Genomic DNA, 25,028 nt, shown 5'->3' with positions numbered 1-25,028 from the left:
GGGGGCACAACGGTACTAGGTATGGTAAACATACCTAGGTTGGAGAAGAGAAGAGTGTGGGGGGTTTGGATTAAAACCCCTTCTAATTGCTCTTTGACACATTTACATACTGCGTATATTGAATCAGCGTTACGGGAGGCGGGGAGCATTGCTAAAAAAGAGGGAGGGCATTGGGCGGCGTTCACACACATATGTAATAAGCATGGAGTTACATCAGGCGATGCAACAAGAGGAAGGCTACCTATCCGAGTAGTCTAAACCTGGATATTGAGGGTCCATATGAGGGTCCATACCATGGTATTATAATTGTTGAAAGAAAAGGATGATTAGGTTATTGGATGCAGAGATGCAGAATAATTCAACACGTGATGTTGTCTCACTCATTTATTACTTCTTCGTTGGCACTTGTGCGATGATGATTCTCTTTTCCCTTCTTATTTTGATTGATCTTCATACTCGATCCGAGACAATGTCTGTTATATATGGGAACTCTGCAGACCCGCAGACTCAGATAGGAGAAACGGATAATCAACGCCTTTTTTTTTATTTTGCTCAACCGTCAAGTGACATTGAGTTGGTAATAGATATGATATATGATATGATCATTCTGCATTAAGGTACGTATCGCACCATAAGACTTCATGGTGTCTGAGGAATCGCCATGCCCCGGCAGCTAACCGATTGGTCTTCATAACCGGTCAATAAAGCAAAATCCTATTTTGTGTAACCAACACCTGCGGCCTGCGGATCATTTCTGCCCCGTCTTATTATGGTGGTGTTCGAGGATGCCTATATAAATTTCCATTTCCTCTCGTATACTTTACCTTGCCCTTCTCTACTATTGCTTACTGTCGGAGGAAACGCAGGAAAGCCCTAGCAACGGCGACGCCATCGTGTTTATTACTAACACGACGCATGCCGTCCTCAAAGATATCCGGGCCCAGAATGCCACCATATCGGCGCATCTCGAGGATCTCGCGCACCATATCGTCGGTGAACTCGGGATGGCCCTGCACCGTGATAAATCGCTTCGGGATATACATAGCCTGCACATCGCACACGTCGGTGCGGGCCAGTTGGATGGCGCCTGGGGGTAACGAGAACACCTGATCACGGTGCATTTGGTGGATAGCCTGTGATGCGCGCAGATAAGCAACCGGCTACCTAAGGCAGGATACAGGAAACAAGGAGGTGTATGGAAATGAAGAACGAAAAGGGCAGGGTATACGAACCAGCTTCTGTACGCCAAACAGCTTTTTTCCCTCCTCTGTGAGCTCGTGGTCGGTGACGCTTATCTCCCACCCGCGAACATTCTTGCCGACTTCGACCCCAAGGGCACGGCCGACTATCTGGTGGCCGAAGCAGACGCCGATAACACGGACGCGGCCGCCTTCGAGACACCGCCTCGTATACTGAGTGAGGCGGACGATCCAATCGTCATTGTCATATGCGGAGTACTTAGAGCCGCTGATGAGGATGGCGTCGATCGTCTCGGGGTCCGGGTACGAGTCGGGGTGATTTACGATGTCGTGAGACGAGAGCTGGAGTATGGCAGAGAGGGGTTGGGGTGGCTCTAATGATGCACACGCCCTCTCAAAAAGATATTTGAAGACCCCGCCGTACGACCCGTATTTAGCTTTAATTCCAGGAACTGGGCTGTCGGCTTCGAGGATCGCGAGGCGGATCGGAGGGATGTACACGGAACCCATGATGCTTTTTTTCTATTAACCCGAAATTCTCGGGCAACAGGCTGGCGATTAAGTAAAGGGTAGGTCAATGGAAAAGTATGATGGAAGTACGTTGGAAGTACGTTGGATGTTATGAAGATGCAGTTGGCCCGAGGAAATAATGAAGAGGATGGAATGCTCAAAGGCTAGGGAATCTACCGGGCAGACCAAGCGAGAAGAATGTCTCAAGACTTCGCACTAGCCTTTATATATACGATCAAGACGCCGGTAGTGGAGGCCAGCTCGTGCGTTGACGGGATTCAGGTGGTGAACACCTCCCCCTTATTCAGAAGTGATTCAGAGAAGTAAGTGACAAGTGTTGGACGTGACTGTACTTCAGCAGATGCAGGAGATCCAAATCCCTCTTCACCTGCCCCTCATGGCGACATACCTTGGCCCCCAGCAGCTACCCAGACCCCCATTAATGAAGAGCTTGTCCTTAGTTGCACTTGCATATACGTGTCTGTGTACGCCAAGAAAAAGTGAATGGATAGGTTCGGAGATAGAAATGTAAACGGGTGGCGGGGGGGAGTATAATGGGCTGAATGGGTTATAATGGGGGGGAAGAAGAAAACTTGAGTGAATGATAGGAACATTAAACAATTCGATTCACTATCAACGGAAACTTCGATAGGCAGAATCACAGGCGGTGAGCCTTTTTCGTCATTAGTCGAGGAGCTAACCAGGTTAACATTACCCAGGTAGTCCTAGTGTATTACAGTATATGTCTGTACTTAGGTATGTACTACCTACATGTATGTACCTACCTATAGGACCAAAAACCTGGTTGGGTGGCACAACTGCACAAGTGGGGATCATTACTCCAAAGTACACCACATACGTCGTACCTGCCCTTGCCGTCACCCGTATGTAGTAGTGTATGTATATCGTACTTTAATCTTTTAAACCCCCAATTCCCTGTCAGTACCTAGGTACATTAGCAGATTATGGTACGTATATGTAGTACTAGACCTACTGGACTTCCAGGTACGTAATGCGCCTCAATGAAACAGCACAAAGCGCCATTGCGGCTCGGCTTTCAGGTTGTGGCTAAGGAGCCTCTGATTCGTTAACAGGGGGGATTAGGTCTCACGTCCCAGAAACATATTAACATATTACCAACGTAGTGTATTTATTTGCCTTCTGCAATAAGAACAACCAGAGCTATTCACAATAAGGCTTAGGGTGATTATATTTTTCTTTAAGCTTATTTGAGTACGGCTAGCCTCACCTCAAAATTGCGGAAATAAGACAGCTACATTTCCCTTTTTTTCTTCCCTTTCTTTATTCTTCTCTCCTCCTCTCTCTCATCTCACACCCACCTTTAACACCGGCAAGCTGGATACTTATTCGGTCCGCTGCTGAAAACATTGGATCGGGATCCGGGTATTTCAGCTATTACAAAATTTGCAAGTTCATATCGTATGTAACCGTGTGTGTCATAAACCAATCAATGAACATCTAGGGACCGATGGTAGGCTTCCCATTCGCCAGAGAAATGGTGCTGCTTCAGCTGCTAGGCAGTTCGGCTGGTCGGGAGGAGCAAGGTGCTGTATAAGATAATGTAGTCTCTTGCAAGGTCGTCAAAACTGAGGCAACTATCCGCGAACATGGAGCCTCTTCCTAGCACGTATCCACTGGATAATTCTCCACTCTGATCTGATAGTTACGCTTCTTGTCCCTGCAATGCGACGCCTGCTTCTGGGGAAGACATGCCTCGGCCTCGGGGTCTGCAGTTGCGGTGTTTGCTATTGGTGTGGGGGTGGGCTGTCTAAACTGTCTTGTATGTCCTATTGCGAATCGGGATATGCAGTAAGCAGCCATCCACTGCGGCACTACCGCAGTGACACGTCGGGAGGGTGTGTCAAGATTTCGGTACCTGGTTTGAGAAGCTATTTAGATGCGTCTATTCGACCATAAAAGGAGATAATGCACGATGTTGACTCCAACAAAGTGACGACAGTGGTTCTATCGTGATTGAAAAAAGCATCTCATAGCCCACATTGACCACTGATGCTAGATATGATCGTCGGTCACTACATGAGCTTGTCTGCTCAAGGTACAAGGTAGTATATGCACGGTGGCTGCAATCTGCCGCGGATGGCGCCGCCATGCATCAATAACGACGAGGGTGTTCAAGCCTAGCGCTTTTACTTAGATCATAGTAATATGACACGGTGCCGCCCAAAAGCTTGCTCGGTAAAGCAAGCGTAGACTCAAATTGCCTAAGTTCCTAGCTTTTCTCTTGTCTATGACTTGCCACTCTTATTGTCAGGTGAAGTTAGCTACAGTATCAGGATAACTTATTACTTCGTGTGCCTAAATAGGGGAAGTTCACTACATGAGACGTCATTAGGTTTTAAGAGGCAACTTGGACACGTTACGGTCTAATATCACGAGCATCCATCACATGCACCATCCAGCGAACTTCAATCGAGCAATAACAAGGATATACTAAAACCCCAAGAACACGGATTTTCAATAGCCTTCACATATCCCACGCTTAGCGATGTAACCGCGCCCAGAGCTAAACCGAAACCAACCACGAGATACGAAAGCAGCATTGGCACTAGTTGGGCTGTAAACTAATCTAACTATCAACGGGAAACCATACGATCCGAGGATGAGTGTGCATACAAGTGAAGGGTCATAGGATTTTAGGCTCGCATTTTTGAGCCAGAAAGAATCAGGAGGGATATAGAAGCAGCAAGGAATAGCCCAATGCGGGATTACTAGGTCGATACTATTTTTTTACGAGGTGGCGGTGGGAATATCTGCTCAAATCCATCGCATTGCACTGTTCCTGTCCGGGAACGAGCTTACAGGTGAGGAGTTGGTTGGCTAATAATTCACTGATAGGGCATAACATAACCAAGATTACCTAATTAATTTCAGATCGCCCATAAATAGCGCTTGCTGCCGATGATCGTCTCATGGAAGTACTCATAAACGACCATGTGTAGACATCGAGATCTTGGGAGACTAGCTTTATTTCGTTAGAACACTTACTGTGTGTGCCGCGTTGACAGGTAGTTAATCTCTGCGATCGCAAAACATTGATTAAACACAGTAATAGTTGGAGGATTAGACTAGGCCACACGGTAGGTCTCAGGCACCTCATAAAACTTGATTTTCATTGCTTGGTTTCTTGTTGATAAGTGTGGTAGGGTAGTTAATCGAAGGCTATTGATTGGGAAGAGCTAATAACTGCAGAAAGACTTAAACAGAATATTGTTTCATGTAGTAACTGCAACACTATATTGGTATCAATACACCCCATATAACTTACGTCGTCGTTTCGGTATTTATTTCGCAGACAAGTACGTTGGGACTATACTCTGCACAAAATCCAACTTCCCGAGTTGTTGATTCTTCGTCCCCGGAAATATAGCATCTTAGAGTTATTTCTCGGACAACATCGCAAAATAAAGCCCCGAACCACTCGTATACCTCAAATTACTAGCACCGAATCCGTATCATTTCCGAATGTGAAAAAACAGGTTTAGCAGTTCGGCAAATTCGTAACTCTATAGCCTTTACTCGCGGATGGCAGTTAGTTTAGTTAAAGACTTGCGCCCGTTCGAGACAGGCATACGGATACCTCACCTCCAAGCATACTTAGGTATATAGTTATTACTAAAGGCATATCCCGACTATATAGAGAAAATAAGACGCATTATAAGCACATTATATTGGAATTCGCTTAGGGGTTTAACTCTAAGTAGTGAAAGCCATAGTTATATAATGGACTAACTGGAAATAATTATCATCGCTTAGGTGTCTCAAGGGTCTTCGTTGATAGTATCGATAGTTTCAAGTGCAATGCAATACTTCTTTTATGTAAGAACTATGATCGAGAATGAGCTTGGCCTCGTTACTGAAGCCAGCTTAAGTAATAAACAACGACACATACATATCAATACGCCTCATAGAATGTAGTTATTAATGCGTGCAAGGGTATAGCATTATATTTTGAGTATACCCACTTTACGCCAAGGAAACCCGCATTTGGGGTCATATAAAAGGCATGTATTGAATCCCTTACCTGCATGTACCTCTGTCCAGACTCTTCGAAAGCTGTATGCCCCACTATCAATAAGTTGTGTTCCGGAACACCACATATAAGCTCTTCACTTGCCCACTAACAACAATAAACTAATTAAGTCAAGAATATGTCAAACGAATACCTAATGCCTTATTACCCCGTATTGTAATTCTAGCCTCACTACGTCTTCTCAAGCTATTGTTTTCCAGATATGGTTTTCGTTATTAGAATTCCGGCTTCCGGCAATCTATAACAGGCAGTTAACTCTAAGGAAGATCTCGTAGACCATCTCCTAACAACTGTAAACTAAATTGCGTGTCGAAATCTATCACCCCTGGATCGAACCAACTGAAGTGATTTAGACCCATATGATGTTAAGCTCACGACGGCTCACGACGGCTCATTCTCGCACTATAATTATCCTTCGCGGATTAATCTCAAATGGGAAAATTTTAGGGAGCGAGATCTTTGAGACGGGCCTAACTTCAAGCGGCCAAACATTCCAACAATTGCTGCCCAACGCTCGCTTCATATTTCCCACGGCGAAACCCTTTCGCTCTCTTATGCCTTAATATCGCCTGTAGCCCCAATCTAGAGTATCGGAAAGAAGCCCAGATCTAGGGGTTGGTGTAAGTGTAATATGCTGTAGAACTAGAGTAGCTTATACGCTAAAAAGTCTTGATAGTTTCACCGCAGAATGTGATTACCTTAGGTACCTATCAGGTGGCTTGACTAAGGCTGTGCCATGTCGCTCTGTATGCTGCTTGCCCTTAACTACCTACCTAGCTATTATGTGGCTTTTTCGGAAAGTCTAGCTATTTGCCATGTCTTTGCCATGTCGTAAAGATATCGAAGATGTAAACCAGGACGACGATATGGAAATCGATGAAGACGATCTATTCACCAAGATCCACCAATCAAGACACTCATTTTTGGGAGAGACCCTCTTTGCCTTCCGCCCTTGGCAAACGCCACAATGCACGCTAATGTTCCTCGGACATGGCAATGCAGTCTGCAGATGAGAAGAAAGTCGTATAAGCAGGGCGATATTGCAGCGCAGACCAATGCAGGCTGCCGCATATAAAGTGGCTTGGAAGCTTTACCGCGATCTCGGGCATTGGTGCATAGTACTACATGAGATCAACGATTGTTTCCTTTATAAAGTCGAAGATTGGCTGAGTCATGCTGGAGGGGTCATATGAGGCTCCATTGATACATGGAAGTACTTTTATACGGCATAGTGTTGGTACCTCTTATGCAGATTGAAAATCGTCCTGGAAAATAAGACCATAATGTCATATAGATTTTTACCTACCTAGGTAGGTAGTTAGTAAGGGGTCAAACCCAAATTTACCATATGTTAGCAGCGCCATACATGCCGGAGTGATCTTAGACTTATAGCCAAGGTTGACATATTAAAATATTGACGGTATCGCAATTGGGTGAAAATACCTACCCCCATCTTCTATGTATTGATCGGGATGAATTGCATGTCTGCTTTAAAGCATCTAAAATGTTAGGAACCAGCCTGCTGTGAGTGAATGAGCGGCATTCATAACCTAGTAACGAACCTGCGGGATAACACATATTATAAACGGTCATCATACGTAGTGAATGGATATGTAGTACAATGCAAACTAATTCAATCGAATACGCTTCTACGTCTAATTAAGCTCACGGATCGCTGGATGACTCCAAGACAGGAATAAATTCGGCCCTAGGAGGTATCAACAGGTCGGGCCTTGGCACTTTCGGGTTATCTTTTCTCTTGATAGGATAAAAATAACTGAGGAAGAGGAATCTCGGCAAAAGAATATTAGCCAATTAAAATATAAGTATGGCCGATCTCTATATCTCGGAGATAACGTGATTGCACCATCGAAGCAATATGCAAAAAAGGGGGATCGCCCCTGAAATGATACCTTACCTTACTCTGGGTCGACGATTATACAGTCCATATAGTAGTATTCACACTGAATTTACTGTGTCCATTAAGATAAGATAACGACGATAACGGCCTTCGGAAATGTGGCAAAAACATGACTCTCGTCATTATTGTTCCGGGAGTATTAAAGAAACGATTCTTCGGTATTACTATTTCACAAAAATAATATTTAATATACATAGATTAGCTGAAAGACTTATCAAAGAAAAAAAAAAGAAACCTGCATAAAAAAAACTCAGCTCATATCGTATTATCAAAATTTTCTAATATCACGCAAGGGGGAATATTTCGGAGCAAACCGGGCGCACTTAAGGAGTCAAGCGATAAACTCGCCTGATCTGGCGTGGTTATGTAACGGCTGAGCCTCTACGTACATCGTCGGCTTTCGTTCGGTAACACGCTCGACTCGATCTACAACATCTGATTGCGCTAAGATCGCAGACCGACATTATCAGAGCCTCAAATTTGACTGGGTATACGAGCAAGGAACTGTCGTCGCGTTAGCCCAGGCCGTGATTCGCCATTTACATTGGCCGTCGTGGCCGCATTAGGTCCACTCACATCCCGAATATCCTAGTTGAGGGTCCCGAATACTTTGATATAAATAGTCCTTCGGTCCTAGTAGTACGTGTCTAGGTTTTCCTTTGAGGCCACGACGACGTGCTTTTGTGTTTCTGTTGACCCTTACTACGTATCTTTGACCTTGCCCATACCGCACGTCATGGCTCACTCCCACCTCTCGATAGATTCTCTCCCGAACGAGGTATGAGATCCCTTTATATCTGACATGCCTTAGTCAAATTTCGAAAATATTAACATCTACTTCAAAGATTATTATCAATGTTCTGAGTAATTTCCCGACTCGTTCGCTGTTGCCCCTTGCTGCTGTCTGCCGTCGCTTCTATGGACTGGTTGGCCGAGTGCACTATACGCGCCTTGTGGAAACATCGAGGCTTGAGGATCATGAAGTGATTCTTGAATGCTTCCACCCAAGCGAGAAGCTTAGTACGCCTTCACTACACTGCGAATTTCAAGGGATGCATGGACTCGCCGAGGCCGGCGAAGTTGCTGACCTCGGAGAGCTCAACAACATATACGCACGCTTTCGCCCATACCTCGACTCTGAGAAGGCAGCTGGTCAGATCGTCCAGATGCCGTCGCACGAGATTTCTCTGGACTCTGGCGAACTCTTCTCCCAACTTTGCACGATAACCAACCTAGTGAAGGTGGGACCAAGGCACGGCTTCTTTTCCAGCTTTGCCAACATCACCGACAACGTGATCCGCGTATGGCGCCACTGGTTGGACGAGGCAGCAAAAGCAGCAGCAAGGACGCAACAACAAGCGAGTTCGGACTCAGATGAACGGACCATCCTCTGGACCGATTCGTCAAAGACCGTCGGCATAAGATTTCGAGTCGTCGAGGACGAGAGGCAACCAGCACCCGTCCTCTTCGGTCGAGATGAGGAGCCTTCGGTTACATATACATTAGAGTACCAAGGTATGTTAATCTACAGAATGGGCGTTCAATCGTCGATCAAAGGCTTACGAAATTATCGCAGAGTTGCTTATAAGAGCAAACTGGTTACTTCTCAGCTTCGAGTCATCTGAAACTGAAGAAGAAAATCATGCAGGTAAAGCACTCGTAATTGCACCCATGTGAAGAGCTACGGCTATTCAATATTGAGAGTCTCCAAGATAAAATATCTGGACTCGGTTATTATTCAGATTCTTGCTACCGAACGAAGGTTGATATCAACCTTAAACCTAATAGCAAGTCTATTCATGGACTGGCTACGAGACAAGAGAGCCACATTCGCGGATCAAACCGTGATGCGACGCAACCAACAAAGCTGTTGAACATGTTCCGTCGGTGCGAAGGGAGAATGTTGGCCCAGTGGACCGAACCGAACCCGAAATGGAAACCAACCAACGCGAGCTGCATTGGGCTGATCCTGGCCGTGCTCAGTGCTCCCGACCATCCTTGGTCGGAGATCCACTATACTATATTTTTAGATTGAAGAACATTGACTCACATATCTTGACATTCTAGGAGCCGTTTACTTCCCAGGTACCGGCACGGTTTACCAGCCCTGTAACGCCTTTCTGCAATGCGCCGTCCCGTCAGAACGACTGTTCCAGTCGATGGTTACGACGTTCGTTATGTAAACCGTCACGAATGCGGTACGGGCTTACGGACTTTAATGAGACACGATATTTAATGTTATGGGTATAATAGAGGGGCGTGGGGATTGGCATAGCATATGTCAGACCATGCGATTGGGCGATAGGATTTTTTGTCTTTTTTAATGATGTGCTTGGAGTTTATATACCTAAACCGCACATATAGATTTAGCGGTGCTGCTTTGAAGATGGACATTAAAATTAGATTTCAATTCATTATAATAATTTAGAACTTAGAGTATCCCCATACGCATCTCTATTTCACGAATCTGCAGCGCGTTAAGATGAAGGGCTACTCTAGGAGTAGTGCTGGGTTTTGGGAATCGATTTTAATTCATCACCGTACGAGATCGTTCATGACAACTGGGGTATAATATATTCCGTAATTAGGCCGGCATAGTCAAAAGATACCGGAATACATATGCTACATTCTCTACTTACAACTCCTTATCGGTGATGTGTCACTTACATCAAGTCTCACCGCTAGCTCTGCGGGCCGTGACGAGCGCGAGACGATATATGAGCGAATTCACGACGGAGCCGTGCATGAATATACGTACCCAACCAACTTACATAGTACACGCGTAGGGAGATCCGTGCTCATCCGGTTCACCTATCGGGGGTTCACCGTCATCGACCCTCGCCTCTCTACCCGGTAATGCCCGTTGCCGTCCGGGACTGGCTGCGTCGTTCCTGCATGGATCGCGGCCTAGGCGCACGCCGAGTCTGGACCGAGTCATACACTAGCGCACACATGGCAAGATGATATATTCACTTACGGAATGTACATAAATAGTACGTGCGTTAGTGGCTGCTTCGAGGATTACCGGCCCTATCATTAATTCTCCGATCGTATATACATCGTACGGGACGATGAGGTTCAACTATATACGCTAGGGCCACATTCACATGGAAGAAGACTTGCTTTGGGTACGTGTACTTAATATACGGAATATACCTAGAGTAAGACCATCTTACGATGGATGGCCTGTCAGATATTCTGGTCCATAACGATAAGAAAGCGGGCAAACGACTTGATAATCTCCTTGGTAAGTGTTTGCTCGTCCGGTTTGGAGTTGGACTTTCACGAGCTGACCGGTTTTCTATGGTGTGGTAGGTATCTGTCTTCGTTGATGCAGCGCGGAATGATCCGCGACGTGCTCCCTGCGTCAGGCGAGTTTCATACTGGCCCGAGCGCTGATCGGAATGTGCCGAATTATCCCTAAGTAAATTTTTTCTCTGTTCTGTTTGTCTTTGCTCTGTCTTCGTCCTTGATCTATTTTGTTGGTCCAGATCTAGACTGCAAGTAAAAAAAAATCATATTAATCTGGCTAGGTAATCGATTAAGTATGTAAGTAACATGCTATGACTCTTCCCGAAAGACGTTTTCTTGCTGCTCGGAAATGATACTGTAGGTGAGATGTTGTGCAGAGGGAAGGATTTTAGCTTGGCGGACCTGGATCCTCTCACACCGTTAACATCCTGGGGCTCGCACTCTATCTCAAAGATCCTGAGACTATTATAAGCCATTCACCTTGTGGTCATAAGGATAATCGATGGATGGCTCGGAGTGGGATTAGGAATTACGACAACAGGATTCTGTCTGGCTCGATCAAGTTATTATTAAGGATTTACACAACTCTGGGCTGTTTCGCTCAGTGAGCAGGGCTCACCAAACCCGAGCCACATTTTGAGATATAGCAAATAATACCCTTGTTCACACTGACTAGCGTCTGCAATACCCATGAAGCTCTATGGCGATCTCACACAGCAGGTGTCCGTGCCATCCTGCCGGTGAATGGGGACTGAGTTCGGGTCTGCGAGTGTTTCTTCGTAGTTGATTTTCTCTACATTTGCAACACCAACGTGGTGTTCGTCGTCTTCATTATTGTACTAACGTTTTATTGCGCTTTCATTTCTTCGAAGTAGATCTTCGTCGGCCTGGTCGCCCTTTGTTTATTATAGTATAGTTCTTAATTACCCTCATCAATTGTTGCATATTTTCGCGCGCCGGCGATAACGTCGACCGCGCATTCCTACCTGGTTTAGGACCACGGTCGTGGGAAAACCACTTGTCGCGAAAGTTTTAGTGAGAGGTCTGTCGTTAGAGGAGGGGCTATATTACAGCAATCGCCATCATGGCTTCTCCAGGGCCGATGGTTGAGATATCAAATCCGAAGAGGAGTCTACCCGCAACACCAAGGCCACCAGTTAATTATCGGAAGACGCTTCCGCCTCTACCGCCGCCGTCGCCATTACCGTTACCCTCGTATCCTAATGAGAGGACCGAGGGGTTAAAAATTAATCGAGCATCGACAATTTCGAGTACGCTGGAATCGTTACTGACGGTGCTTGGAGGGAATGGGAGCGATGGAAGGTTATCGTTGGGCATACCGTCGATGAGGGAGCGCCCTCCGAGGCCGGTATCAAAGGATCCTAGGCCGGAGACCGCAGCTACTGCGGTAACTACAGAAACTATGATGTCGTATTCGACTACAGGATCGAAACGGACTATCAAATACGGCACAGGAAAGCATGCGAACGTCGAATTGTCTCCACAGCCCAGCGAGGATCCCGAGGACCCTTTAAATTGGCCATTGTGGAAGAAGCATCTAAATCTCGGAGCGTTATTGTCTATGGTCGCACTAGTGGGGACGATGAAGACGGCTTATATTAGCGTAAATAGTGTTATTGCAATGGGGGAATGGGTCTCATATACGGCAGCGGTAGCCTTAACCGCCGTTCCATTAATGTTGTCTGCGGTAACGGGGTTAGCTTCTTTAATAGTATCGAGGATATGGGGTAAAAGGCCGGTATACCTGATTTCAATGGTGATGATATTTATAGGGACTGCTTGGAACACAAGAGTGAGGGGGGATCTGGCGCAAAATATGGCGGCGAGGATATTTCAGGGGCTGGGCTGGGGTGCCTTCGATACTCTGGTCCTTGGGTCGATCCACGATACATATTTTGTTAGTAAAACCCCCTTTGCGATTTTCCTTCAAATACCATGTGCTAATTCGCCCGTTAGGAGCATGAGAGACAATCTAAGATTATCCTTCATCATGCTATCTCAGTCGCAACTATGTTGGGCTCTCCGCTCCTTGGCGGCGTTGCTTCAGCTGGTCCTAGGGGATTTGAGTTGCAGTTCGAGATTATGAGCGCCTTCCTAACGCTCTCCATCATATTACTTGTGCTGGGCGCCCCAGAGACGGCGTACAATCGTGTCACATTGGACGAGGTACCGACCATTCAACGTTCCCAATCGCTCTGGCCGAATATTACATATACAAAGGAGGCTGCTATGCAGTACATTACTAAGATGAAGCCTTGGTCATACCAGGCGAATGAAATCAACCTCGCACTAATATTGCAAGGCCCCCGAGCCATAGTCGCGCCGACGACCGCACTCCTTTTTGCCGTGACCCTTCTGCCATATGCTGGTTTCTGGAGTCTACTACACTCACTTTCGATGCTCTTTTCCCCACTTCCTTTCATGTTATCTTCGGCGTCTATTGGCTTCTTAATGACAGCCCCCTTTCTCCTTGCTACCCCTATAGCTGTTGCGCTTGCCTTGCCTTCATTTCTTAAGCGCTTTTCGCGAACTGTCCATCTTACGACGCTTGCTCTTGGTACCACTTTTGCTTCAATTGGGATGTTAGGGTTTGGCCTCTACCTCTCTGGGTCAATGGAAATGCCTGGAGATAGCTCAACAGTACCTTTCGCTACGCCGTGGAGCTTTGGGTTGGATCGGGTCAGTCTCCCGGTAGTGTCGTTCCTTCTTGGGCTTCTGGCGGCTGGGTCTCTAGCTCTGGACAGCACATTCTGGCCCGTCATCCAACGGTCTACGGCTTTCACTTCGGCGAACCTTGCAGTCTGCCTGCGCAACACAGCGGATATGCATGGCGGTCTTACATGCTTCCGGAATATTGTCGCAGGTGCCCTTATCCTAGGTCTCCCCAACAGTGTTCTTTCGTGGGATGACCTTAAGGCAGCTACGTTAGGTCTAGGAATTGCGCAGATCATTCTAACGATAGCAGCATGTGGTGTGTATTGGTACTGGGATGAAAATGTGAGACGGCTCGACGGCCGGATAATGGGTCTTATTGATTTATCGATGTTGAAAGAAACGGCTAGCGTTTTCGAAACGGATTAAGAGGCAGTTTAATGCTTCAGAGTAGAAAACAGAGCTCGGAGTTCAATATATCTCTGCTTTAAGCTTATTAGAATATTCGTGACTTATTTAACATACAACAACAGATACTTATAGATGAGGCTAACCGGGATCTACTGCCTGACTTGATCAGAAGAATTACTCATACCGTGCCGCTTCAGAATTGGTTGCATTGGGCTCTCTTTATAACGAACATAGCGTAGAGCACTGCCAGTATACTCAAGCCCAGCCCTTAGGTAGGTACCTATCTAAGTGACTCATGTAACTGGGGGCGGAATTATATTGCGCTAAGTCGGACAACGTATAATGGCATACTTACACTGGAATTGACTCCTCGTTCACTCGAACCGAGACATTATCTTTAAATTCCAGTAAATTACCATATAATGCGTGTCGTCTTATAAAGCTTTAATATACCAAACAGCTGCATCATGGCCCAACACACTATAGATACCGCGGAAGCCATCTCAAGACCACCTATAACCTCTCTCATTAGCGTACCCTCGGCGCCTGTGAGGGGCGGACTGCCAGACCCACTGATGAAGTTAGGCCATGATGTTATAATTGAGATCCCGCCCCTATCCGCCGCGGACGACGAAGCTTTCGTAGCAGCTCTTGTGGAAGTTATAAACGTTGCATACACAAACATTAGTGCCTCCACGGCACGTTCAAAAGTAAGGAGGTAATGTAGCGGAGGTCCCCTTGCAATATGTACAATCAACCGTTACAGGCAATACAGTATCGGACAATGAGTACAACAATAAAATAAGACCTACATAGATATAGAGAGGTAGGACAAAAGGGAAGGTTCGGGGGTGATCCAGATAGATACACTGACAATGAAGAAAAAGAAAAAAAAAAAGCACTGCCCCCACACCGGATTGAACGATGGACCTCTCCATTTCGATGTACACTAGATCGTAGATAATACAATCACATGATACGAGTGGAACGCTCTACCACTGAGCTATAGGGGCTGTAGACAGTTAAAATTTTCTCAAATAATTCACGTTATATTTTAGGGCGGGGTACGGAGGGCTGGGCCTGGCAAATTCCCCCCACCAACCAGGTAGTATGAAGCCCCTCCAATATTTAGAGTCCAAACGTCCGTATCGCAATTCAATTCTAATGCATATTAATTGTTATGACACGTGAGTATTCGACAGCATCCATTTACCACCAAAATAAATTAGGCATCGTACCATTCCGTCGAAGTAGCCACGATTAAGGAATAGGATATAAATCTTAGAAAGCTGATTAACTGTCGCCAATGTACTCCTATATACCAAACGGTGCACGCGTAGCGGTAAATTAGGAGGTACATAATGGGAAGTCGGGACATCATCGCTACTAAGCGTTAGGTACCTTACAATGCAATGTGGATTGTCTCGCGCTTTCTTCACAGACCGTTATCATCTCCGGGATTTCAACTCCTGCCGGCATGGGATCATCGGGGGAGTCGCGGATTCAGCTGCGCAGCTTCTCATCTCGTGTCGATTACTAGATCTGGTTAGTACCGCGAGGTACGTACCTTTGATATAGATTCACGTATGATCTAAGCTAGGTAAACATTTACCAACGTTCTACTGGCATTGTAAGAGATTTCGTATATAAAAACCAGATCCCCGAGTTTATTTTTCGTGCTCTTCTCAGTAGCTTACTACCGAATCCTCAAGAAATAACTTTGTCTGGTTCTTATCAACGCTGAAACTTATATTTGTCAGACGTTGGTACAATACCCAGGCAATCATCTGCCGGGCTAGAACGTTTTGGCGGAGCCTTCGATTTGATGCCAAGCTTGCGAAGTAGGAGACAAATAATCAAAACGATAGCTACTGGATTTATTCTAATTGACAACACCGTCATATCATCAATGTTAGAGTTCACCAATGTTACATATGACGCCGACCGGTTGTTTAAACCAGCGCCGCGATCGATTTTGTTCGTAGATCTAAGGTTGCGGTGGGCGATGATGGCGGGTTGGGGATTTGCCCTCCTCCGCGTTCCTCCACATTTACCCCAGACGAACGACGGTGGATCGACAGCGTATGACGTGCCAATGAACAAATGTTCGAACCTTCAAGCGAATCGATCTCGAGGTTGTAAATGGGGTGCTAGTCTCGCTCGCGCGGCTAACATCAAACATGAAGTCATTCGTCACAAGACATCACGAGATGGATGATCCGTTTAGGAATCTAACGCAATTATATAACCTATATAGATGTCAGAGTTTCCTTCGATTATAATAAGACTTAGCATAGTTTGCCATCAATATACACACCTCGAAGAATATTCAAGCACATAAAAATCAATTATCAATATCAGAAATAACATCAATCATGTCTGCCGACGGCCACGGACTTCCAGACAATGCCATCAAAGGCGCGCACGACATGATACATCATGCCGAACAAGAAGAGCATGAGCACGAAGCCGCGATGAAGCGAGGAATTACAGACGAAGCGGCTGAGGCTGAATATCAGTTGATACACGGAGCTGAGGAGCGAGCTGATCGGGCCGAGGTAAGTTTCTCCGCACTCAGCTCATGTCTATTTAGCACTAAAAGATGCTAACCATTAAACAGAGGAGACGTAGTTCTCTTAGTAAAGTAAAGAGGACTTTCGAAAAGATCATTCCTGGGAAGCATTGAGATCCTACCGGATCGGATTACCGACTAGCTGGCGGCGAGACTGGTGTTTGTACAACAAATTGAGAGTTTGATGATATCCTGTAACTATTTTTTCGGGCTTTAGGCCCACGAAGGACTCCATCTTCGTTAATTCACATTCCTAGTTTTATCTTCACAACATTGCTACTACCTCTTATAGCTTCAATATATTTTAAAGATCTTCCCCCAAAAGTACATTACCCGCGGCTGCGATTGTTAGCATTATAATCTCAAATACAACGTTATATCTTCTATATAATAATATGACTAAGGTTGGCATGTTTTTTACTGTGTTTACCCATTCGACGAACTCTAGAACTGATAAGCAATATGTCAAAGGAGAGAGCTGTCTACTATGTGTGTATGTGGCCTCTTCTTATAGGAAGTAAGAGGGTCCACATACTGGGGCTATCCACAACGCTGGCTATCTCATCAGTGGGACACGATACCAATATAATGGAGCGGATGGCATCCTAGTGCAGATTAATGGTCTGACCGTACAAGCAGGCTGAGGCGAAGGATGTATATACCACTGTTGGTTGTCGGCCAAGAAGTGAGTTATCGGCCGAGCACCAACACCCACCCAAGTTACACGAACGAGGGGGTCATTATTACTACCCTCCCTCGCTGCCTCTCTGTCGAAGGGATGCTCCGAATCCCCAATCCCCATTATCTTGGCAACTCGTATCAACCAAACTTCTCACGAACAAGCAACTACGTTACTACCTTTTCTACTCCCATCAAATGATGAACACTCTTCACCTCGTTCACATACCCATATGTAGTTAAACAACATCGAAATGAGTGCCACGAAAGGGACAATCCTCATCACTGGTGCCAATGGGGGCCTCGGAAGCGCCATTGCTAAACAAGCCTCTTCTGAGCCCAAATTCAATGGATATCACAGCCTGTTTGCTGTTCGTGACGCGACAAGGGCACCCGCCCTTAGATCCGTACTCTCGAACGCAACACATCCCTACGATCTTATATCCCTTGACCTGACTGACCTCGATAATGTGCGTCAGGTCGCTGAAGCGATCAATGCACGCGTCGCAGCAGGAGAAATTCCTTCTATCCAAGCCTTGATTCTTAATGCTGGATTCCAAGATTTTGGCAAGCAGATTTGGACTGAGGACGGTTTCGACGTGACATTTAGCGCCAATTATCTCGGTCACTGGCTATTAACGCTGCTGCTTCTAAAGAGTATAAACAAAGACTCCGGTCGTATAGTTGTGGTCGGAAGCCAGTCCCATGAGTAAGTAACCACCTATTCACTAGGTATCAACTATCAACTCGTCAGCCTATGTAAGCTGATATAGAATTTGCCTATGTTTATCAGTCCTTACGACAAGCGTAACGACGGCACAGGGGCGTTTGCAGATGAAAAGGACAAGACCTTCGTAAACGACCAGGCCAGTTTTGAAGCAATAGCAAAAGGCACCTGGAGCTCCGCACAAGAGGACCCATCATGGCGAGGCGGGTTTCGTCGCTACGGCGCGTCCAAGCTCTTCCTCATCATGATGATCCACGAACTCCAACGTCGAATGAATCTCGATCCTGTTCTGAGCAATGTCTGTATTTTGGGCGTTGATCCGGGTACTATGACGACAGGTCTACAACGACACGCATCCTGGATGATTCGGGTTCTATTATTTCAAATTATTTATCCAATCATTGCTTTCTTCATGCCGAACGGACCAGTGCGGACTACTGATAAATCAGCGTCGCGAGTGCTCCACGCCGCATTTGAATCAAGCCCAGAGTTGGGGGAGTCTCCGAAGGGACTATATTTCCTGGATCAAGTGCTTTTCGAGACAAGTGCTGAGTCTAGAGACGCGCATAAACGAGATATAGTCTGGAAGGAAACCGTAAAGTATACTCATTTAGATCAGAGCGAGACCATTTTAAGTAATTGGCAGTGATGGGTTCAGATTGTCCTTTAGACTTACATAGTAGAATAGCGTCAACTGCATAGTAAACTCTGAGAAAATTGATTTACGGAGTTACTGATAGGTTGCCATTGCATTGGCGATCATATGGTTTTTGTCTCTTCACATTCACAGAAGCAGGCTCTCAGGTAAGGGCGGGTGACGTGAAATGGAGGCCAATCATTAGCATGTAGAAATTTAATATATGCCATCCTTTTCATGCTGTCCTAACTAATATACGGGCCATGCGTAACAACATCCTGTCTTACATTCGTACATTAGGTACCTAACGTTCTTTCACAGTAATTACTCTCAAAGTCAAGAGAGCAATCGCTAACAAGACAGCCGTGTACATCATCTCTTTTCCTTTTAACTATCAGTGTCAAAGAACTTCTACATATAAATCCCGTCGATAATTATTTCATAATACTTCATCAGTCTGTATTCTAGCTTAAAGTTATCTTTACTCAGTACCTACTAGCTGTATCGATTATATCAATTAGTATGGATCCTGGATATCTGGATCGCACACCATCCGTAGACCCGCCTCCAGGGCGAGAGTCTAACTTCACCAATCCCGAATCAAGGTCCCACCAGCTATACATTCTAATTGCCGTACTCTCCCCTATTGTCTTTCTGGTTGGGTCTTTGCGTATCTACTCCCGTCTAAGGATAACTCGCTCATTCGGGGCCGATGATTGTAAGCTACGATGCCCTTCACTCATGGCAACTGTCTCGATCTAACTTATCTATTTATTCAGGGATCTGTATTGCTGCGACGGTTAGGGTTCCCTATTTGCACCTAATAGCTTATACTAGACTCAAGACTGCCTAAAGTATCAAGTGATAATACTAATACAACAAATGGTTTAGATTCTTACCTTGTCTTACTCTGCACTGATCCTTACACGTACGTTTTCCAACCCCTAGCTCACAACGAACCGCGTGATGATATCAGGTGCTAAGCCAACAATCTACAGTTCTCTGGAAGCCCGGTGGTGGTATATTAGGAATCCATTTCTGGGATGTGCCAATCTCGCATTATATTGAATACCAAAAAGTGAGTCTCTTTACCCTAGATTACAGGTATTCAGTCGAAAATACTCATACCAATATATTTGAAGGGTTCGCTGGCCGACTCCGTTCTCATTCGCATTACCAATACTACGATTAAGGTCGGTTTCCTAGTGTTTTACCTTCGACTATTCAACCCCGTGACATATGTGAGATTTATGGTATGGATTGGTATGGCTGTGGTGATTACCTTTTGCGTCATTTTCGTTGTCGTCGACCTTGTGGCATGCGCCCCCTGGCCAAGTGAGCACGGCGATTGGATAGCCCCGTCTCTCATTGATCGATGCACTCGAATATCGGTTAATCTAATCACCGCCGCCGCTTATTTCACTGTCATCACAGACTTCTACGTCTTGCTCATCCCTCTCCATCAGATGCCGAAGCTTGGTCTTTCCCCGAGGAGAAAGTTAGGCGTCAGCATAATCTTCCTCACCGGTTTACTGTAAGCGACCCCTTTATCGAGATATAAATTCCGCCTAAGATTATGTGTAGTGCTACTGGTGCTGCTTTGGCCAATCTGATTATACGACAAGACAAGAAACTATTTGATCGATCAGATTTCACTTGGACTATCGTCCCCGTGTACGCTACCAGGTAAGAAAAATAGCCATGATTCATAATTATCCCTGCTTGTCACAAGACTTTAGCGCTAGCTATGGCGTATCGATACTAATTTGAGATATGATAGTATCGTTGAGATCAATGTTGGTCTCATTTGCCTTTCGTTGCCAGTCATCTTTGTTCTATTCGTAGGCCGTTTCACGAACCTTAGTAAATCCGTACGTTCCTGGATTCGGGAAAGGCGCAGCCCTCACCAGAGTTCAAACGAGAGTTCTTCGAATCTTACGCCCAATGAAACCGTAGCACCGCAAATTCCATCCGTACCGAGTGATACAAGTTTCTCAGGGATGCGTAAGTTCATCCATAACATATATCGATCCGGGGCACGAAGCTCAGCGCGCGGGGAAACCACCGTCTCAACCTTTGACGATCTTACCTCAGTGGATCTCAATTATCACCTCCAGTTGAAAACCATGAAGTCCAAGGAGACTGAAAATACCCACGGGACTTGTCAAGCATGAACACTGTGGCTTACGAGACATTAGGATCCTTCCTCGATGAAGAAAATGAAACTTTGGCAGAGCGATCCTCGGGGGGAATATTGGAGCGCCAATTTGTTTGATAACTTTCCTTGGCTTATAGTCGATCCCCGGGCAGAGATATTTTGCGTATACCCTCAGTGTAGGCTTTTGACAACTACTGTACTTCCTTTAGATTAACTTGACGCAACGGTCCTTTTCATAGCGTACTGTCATTTTACCTTAAAAATCGATCAGATTCTTGAAGAAGAACCATCTCTCGATTTCGATTCGCATCTAATTTATTGGTGGCGGAATACCTAGCACAACAACCGGCTACGGTAGAATAGAATATTATGCAAACAGCAACACTTCCTATGCCCCTTACTTTATTTACAATCATAGTCTCTAAATAAAGCTTAACCATAGACCAAGAGTTTTCTTTTGAGTGAATCTAAGGGATCAGAGGTTTTACAATTGCTGAAATACAAAGCTATCAAATTTGTGGCAACTCCGACTTCTTCCATTTTATCAACAATAAAGCCATTATCATACCGGTGGGTGGGAGGAATCCCCATGGCGCTTCGCGTTACATTCAATACTCGATACTTTACAAGCAAGAGGCGAAGTCAACCCCGTTATCGTACTCACTAGATCAACTAGTTGCTTTAACTATAACACCACTAATAGGAAATATATATTATAACGTAATTCGGGTAGATAAAGTGTACGGCTTCATCGTAGGAAAAGGGGATCGATCGTGTCGGAATGGGCGCCATATATTCTGGGATTTTGGTATTTCGCCATGTAAAATTATCGTATAATATCTTTTTCTTGTACCTAGACATCTTAATCCCGAACTATATTTCAAATAGCAGAATAAATCTAGCATCCTTCCTTATAAAGATGAATCCTAGTGTATATAATCTAGCATCTACACTTCCTCACATAAGGCATCATAACGACTACCCCTTCCAGTAAGGTAATCAAACTCGCGCTTGCCAGAGTCGATATTGTTCCCAGAGTCCCTAGCACCTAAGACATCTTGGATTGACCAAGCAATCCTCTCGGCTCCAATCCTAGCACCGATTAGGTTTGGGGCGCCGGGTCCCAGCTGCAACGCAGCAAGCCTGCCAGCTAGGAACATGGGGACGTCGTCTCTCCACTGCAGTAAGCTGAGTTAGCTGTGTTATATGACTGGGGTAGAAAAGAGGACACGAATAACGCCAGACCAGGGAGCATCAATAACAACTACCAGAACCGACAACGAGACTTTCGGGGATAAATAATATGTAAGCAAATCTAGAACATGCTTACCGCCATATTCTCTGTAATACAAGGCATGCCCCCACAGTTTTCAATGGGATAATCGGTGCACATGGACTTCAAGAAAGGAAGGCATTCGAAGTTACCCTGAACGCCAGTTGCGAAGTAGATATGGTCGATCCGAGGGAGTTCTTGACTCTCATCCGATAGCGACACCGTCCAAGTCTTGGAGCACGGGTCCCAACTCTTATCCTTAATCGTGGTGTTCTGCAGTAGGGACAATCGACCAGTAGATATATGCCGCTCGAGAACTTTCTTGTATGCCGGAGTAATACTACCCCCGTTACGAGCAGTCATTATCTTCTCCCATCGCTCTTCAGCAGAATCGGATGTCCAGAAGGCGGCTTGCTCGAAGTTTCGGAACTTGCCCACCCATTCGAGCCCTATATCGAAATATTTCACTTTAAGGGGCCCACGCATCAACAGCCACACCTTGTTTACCCCGCGACGAATAGCTAGGTCGGACAACTGAGCCGAGGTTAAACCTCCTCCGACAATCACGATGTTAACAGGGGATCTGGTATTCAGTTTCGCTTTAACGTGAGAAGACGGGAATTCCTTAATATGCATGGCGTGAGTTGCTCCCTCCGCCCCCTCTGAGATATTGCCGGGGATCTGGGGTGGGTTACCGCCCACGGCCAACACCACGGTCTTTGCGTAGTGAGTACCCCTATCTGTTCGGACGGTAAAGACCTTGTCGACTTCGGAGACATCTTCAAGGTAGTCATAGCGAATGTCGTCTACTTTTTCATGGCTGACGATATTGCCGCGTAATCCATAGCGGTCCATAAGACATCCGCAATGGGAAGCGAAAAGGGGCGTCGAAGGAACGAAATAATCGTTTCGATCACGCTCGTCAACAGTGGGTTCTGTCCGTGGTCTTCCATATTTAAGCGCATGTTCAAATTGGGAACCTGAATAGAAAAGCTTACATTTTCCCAGCCCTCTCCCTCTTCTTTCTTTGGTGTTTACTTAATTCCTTGCCGACGCAGCCCCGAAGCTCTGTGAGTTCATTCCCTCTATCATTTCTATATGTAAATGCCAGTAGGCCATCTCGTTCAGCTGGGTCGACATGGAAAAACATTGGACTTCGGAGGTGAGAGATATCGAAGGTCTTGAATAGGGTATCCCATCGTGCCATCCAACAGTTGTCTGTAGCATCGAGCACTAAAAGGTCTAGGCTAGCAATACCTGATGAAGCGGTAGGCGATTTTCGGCGCGTCTCGAATCCCGTCTTGTAGTTTTTGATGCTGGCCTGATTTCGGTGTTTCTTAATCCAATGGTACCTTTGATGTTCATCGTCTGAGAAGTTCGCTGCCGGCATGCGTTCGGACAATCGCGCTGCAACAGCAAGGCCACAGGGTCCAGCGCCGATAATTACGACGTCGTGGACCCGGATATCGCTCATCTCGCCAGCAGTCATATTTAGGTACCCCAGGTGTTATGAGAACGTGGTAGCAGAATATCCATAGACTAACTGGCGGCTATAAGGGCCCAGATGGGAGAACCTTGATGGTAGGTTGGACACCCTGATGGCATATCCCTCTTCAGTGGAGATGACCTTGAGGTCACCATTGCCAGAAACGACCCATTTGAGCATATTGCATCAATGACCACTTCTGCCATTGCTGGCTAGATGCCTATGGCTATGCTAGAAGCTGGTAGTCGAGTATAACACCGGTTGCGGAAGAGCAGACCGGGCTAGGGGCCATGAGAGCGAACTCTACCATGGTACGCAGCCTACCTTTTAATGTAGGATCGCCCCGCCACGGTTCATATAGAGTGTTCCAATCCCTTCTTTGGTCGGCATTTGGCTTCGTATGGCCGTCGAGTTGATCAACACCAAAATTTGTCCAGAAGCCTGCCAGCGGACTCATTCATTCAAAGTGTTCCGATACGTGGTAAGCCACAGCCGTCTCGTCTCCTTCAAATGCGCCACATACTGGACATGTCACCGTGGTTGATGTTACATCCGTAGTAGAATTTGCCACCACGTTACTTCTTAAGGACTGATCACCCCGGGCCGACCCGTCTGGGCGGTCAGTCTGCTTGGAACCATTTTTGTTCTTGCCCTTGCGTCTTGAAGGCACAATATACGCACCTAAGTCAGCCTGCTCGGGTGGAAGGTCAAGCGGCTCTTCTAGCCTCGCGTCCCGATAACGCGGGCGACGCGCACGTGGCTGTGAAGTAGTCCCCTCCACCGAATCCACTGGTCCATCTACGGTTGACGTACTTCCTAATGCTACATCATCGGGGATAGCATTTGATGTTGATGTTGATGTTGATGTTGATGTTGATGAAGTAGATGAAGTAGTGCTCATACTCTGGACCCGTCCGATACGACCATCAGTAAGTCGAACTTTGATACCGCGATGATGGTCACCTCGTGTTAAAACATCGCGAACAGTTCCGCTTACTTGGCGGCCCGTGCGCTGATCGGCTTTTAGAACAATATTCACAACCGCGCCTTGAACTACCTCGGTCGTCTTCGGAACTCCACGGCTCGCCATCGTAATGGTGTGGTAGTGGCGTCTGGGGATAGTTTGGGGAATGTGCTAAGATCGGTGAGCAGATAGGATGAGATCTGTTTTACTTTTTATTAGAAATATGACAAGTCTGAAAAAATCATTCGTTATTCTTCACCCCCCTCCCCAATACTTATAAGAGAGTTTTCTTATACCTCGTAAACGCAAATATACGTTTAAATGCACTCCGCTTAGGTATGCATCTTCCTTGAATTCCATCCCATGGCTCTGGGTTTATTCTTGCAGCTTCTACTCTGCAATATACTTAGCTTATAGCTTCTATATAAGAGTATTGAACCATGGATGATTGCAGCTTGCATGCAGCATGCATATAAGTCTCGTCACGGGACTTTT

The 25,028-nt window shown here is 45.9% G+C and overlaps 9 protein-coding genes and 1 non-coding gene across 10 annotated transcripts; 6 read left to right on the top strand and 4 right to left on the bottom strand.

Annotated features, from left to right (window-relative positions):
* Positions 1-730: 730 nt before the first annotated feature.
* Positions 731-1,901, bottom strand: F5Y00DRAFT_153867 (class I glutamine amidotransferase-like protein). The gene is made up of 2 exons (XM_048004576.1): positions 1,233-1,901; positions 731-1,133 (listed from the first exon to the last, which is right to left on the bottom strand). The coding sequence occupies exons 1-2, from the start codon at positions 1,707-1,709 to the stop codon at positions 846-848; spliced, it is 765 nt and encodes a 254-aa protein (XP_047868658.1). The 5' UTR covers positions 1,710-1,901; the 3' UTR covers positions 731-845.
* Positions 1,902-2,888: 987 nt separating this feature from the next.
* Positions 2,889-3,857, top strand: F5Y00DRAFT_225995 (uncharacterized protein). The gene has a single exon (XM_048006256.1). It carries the CDS (start codon positions 3,414-3,416, stop codon positions 3,645-3,647), a length of 234 nt encoding a protein of 77 aa, XP_047868657.1. The 5' UTR covers positions 2,889-3,413; the 3' UTR covers positions 3,648-3,857.
* A 4,389-nt stretch (positions 3,858-8,246) lies between these two features.
* F5Y00DRAFT_153739 (uncharacterized protein) lies at positions 8,247-9,507 on the top strand. The gene is made up of 3 exons (XM_048004575.1): positions 8,247-8,480; positions 8,548-9,217; positions 9,279-9,507. The coding sequence occupies exons 1-3, from the start codon at positions 8,439-8,441 to the stop codon at positions 9,377-9,379; spliced, it is 813 nt and encodes a 270-aa protein (XP_047868656.1). The 5' UTR covers positions 8,247-8,438; the 3' UTR covers positions 9,380-9,507.
* A 2,531-nt stretch (positions 9,508-12,038) lies between these two features.
* Positions 12,039-14,056, top strand: F5Y00DRAFT_257985 (MFS general substrate transporter; the record flags this gene model as incomplete). The annotated part of the gene is made up of 2 exons (XM_048010628.1): positions 12,039-12,872; positions 12,932-14,056. The coding sequence occupies 2 exons, from the start codon at positions 12,039-12,041 to the stop codon at positions 14,054-14,056; spliced, it is 1,959 nt and encodes a 652-aa protein (XP_047868655.1).
* An 884-nt stretch (positions 14,057-14,940) lies between these two features.
* On the bottom strand, positions 14,941-15,051 carry F5Y00DRAFT_t17. Its single transcript has one exon. It is a non-coding gene; the product is annotated as a tRNA-Thr (tRNA).
* A 1,281-nt stretch (positions 15,052-16,332) lies between these two features.
* On the top strand, positions 16,333-17,165 carry F5Y00DRAFT_153594 (uncharacterized protein). The gene is made up of 3 exons (XM_048004574.1): positions 16,333-16,596; positions 16,659-17,014; positions 17,082-17,165. The coding sequence occupies exons 1-2, from the start codon at positions 16,414-16,416 to the stop codon at positions 16,722-16,724; spliced, it is 249 nt and encodes an 82-aa protein (XP_047868654.1). The 5' UTR covers positions 16,333-16,413; the 3' UTR covers positions 16,725-17,014; positions 17,082-17,165.
* Positions 16,867-18,968, top strand: F5Y00DRAFT_153590 (putative short-chain dehydrogenase). Its single transcript, XM_048004573.1, has 3 exons — positions 16,867-17,014; positions 17,082-17,997; positions 18,082-18,968. Exons 2-3 carry the CDS (start codon positions 17,543-17,545, stop codon positions 18,662-18,664), a joined length of 1,038 nt encoding a protein of 345 aa, XP_047868653.1. The 5' UTR covers positions 16,867-17,014; positions 17,082-17,542; the 3' UTR covers positions 18,665-18,968.
* A 206-nt stretch (positions 18,969-19,174) lies between these two features.
* F5Y00DRAFT_257982 (uncharacterized protein) lies at positions 19,175-20,826 on the top strand (the record flags this gene model as incomplete). Its single annotated transcript, XM_048010627.1, has 7 exons — positions 19,175-19,370; positions 19,432-19,451; positions 19,544-19,580; positions 19,651-19,730; positions 19,795-20,186; positions 20,237-20,338; positions 20,433-20,826. The coding sequence occupies 7 exons, from the start codon at positions 19,175-19,177 to the stop codon at positions 20,824-20,826; spliced, it is 1,221 nt and encodes a 406-aa protein (XP_047868652.1).
* Positions 20,827-21,886: 1,060 nt separating this feature from the next.
* On the bottom strand, positions 21,887-23,799 carry F5Y00DRAFT_153564 (FAD/NAD(P)-binding domain-containing protein). The gene is made up of 2 exons (XM_048004571.1): positions 23,082-23,799; positions 21,887-23,029 (listed from the first exon to the last, which is right to left on the bottom strand). The coding sequence occupies exons 1-2, from the start codon at positions 23,570-23,572 to the stop codon at positions 22,126-22,128; spliced, it is 1,395 nt and encodes a 464-aa protein (XP_047868651.1). The 5' UTR covers positions 23,573-23,799; the 3' UTR covers positions 21,887-22,125.
* Positions 23,669-24,764, bottom strand: F5Y00DRAFT_153567 (uncharacterized protein). The gene has a single exon (XM_048004572.1). The coding sequence runs from the start codon at positions 24,657-24,659 to the stop codon at positions 24,027-24,029; it is 633 nt and encodes a 210-aa protein (XP_047868650.1). The 5' UTR covers positions 24,660-24,764; the 3' UTR covers positions 23,669-24,026.
* Between the last annotated feature and the right edge of the window lie 264 nt (positions 24,765-25,028).

The sequence above is a fragment of the Daldinia vernicosa genome (genome assembly GCF_022497035.1).
Source record: "Daldinia vernicosa strain CBS 139.73 unplaced genomic scaffold F5Y00scaffold_5, whole genome shotgun sequence".
Lineage (NCBI taxonomy): Eukaryota > Fungi > Ascomycota > Sordariomycetes > Xylariales > Hypoxylaceae > Daldinia > Daldinia vernicosa.
This window is presented reverse-complemented; position numbering and strand designations above follow the sequence as displayed.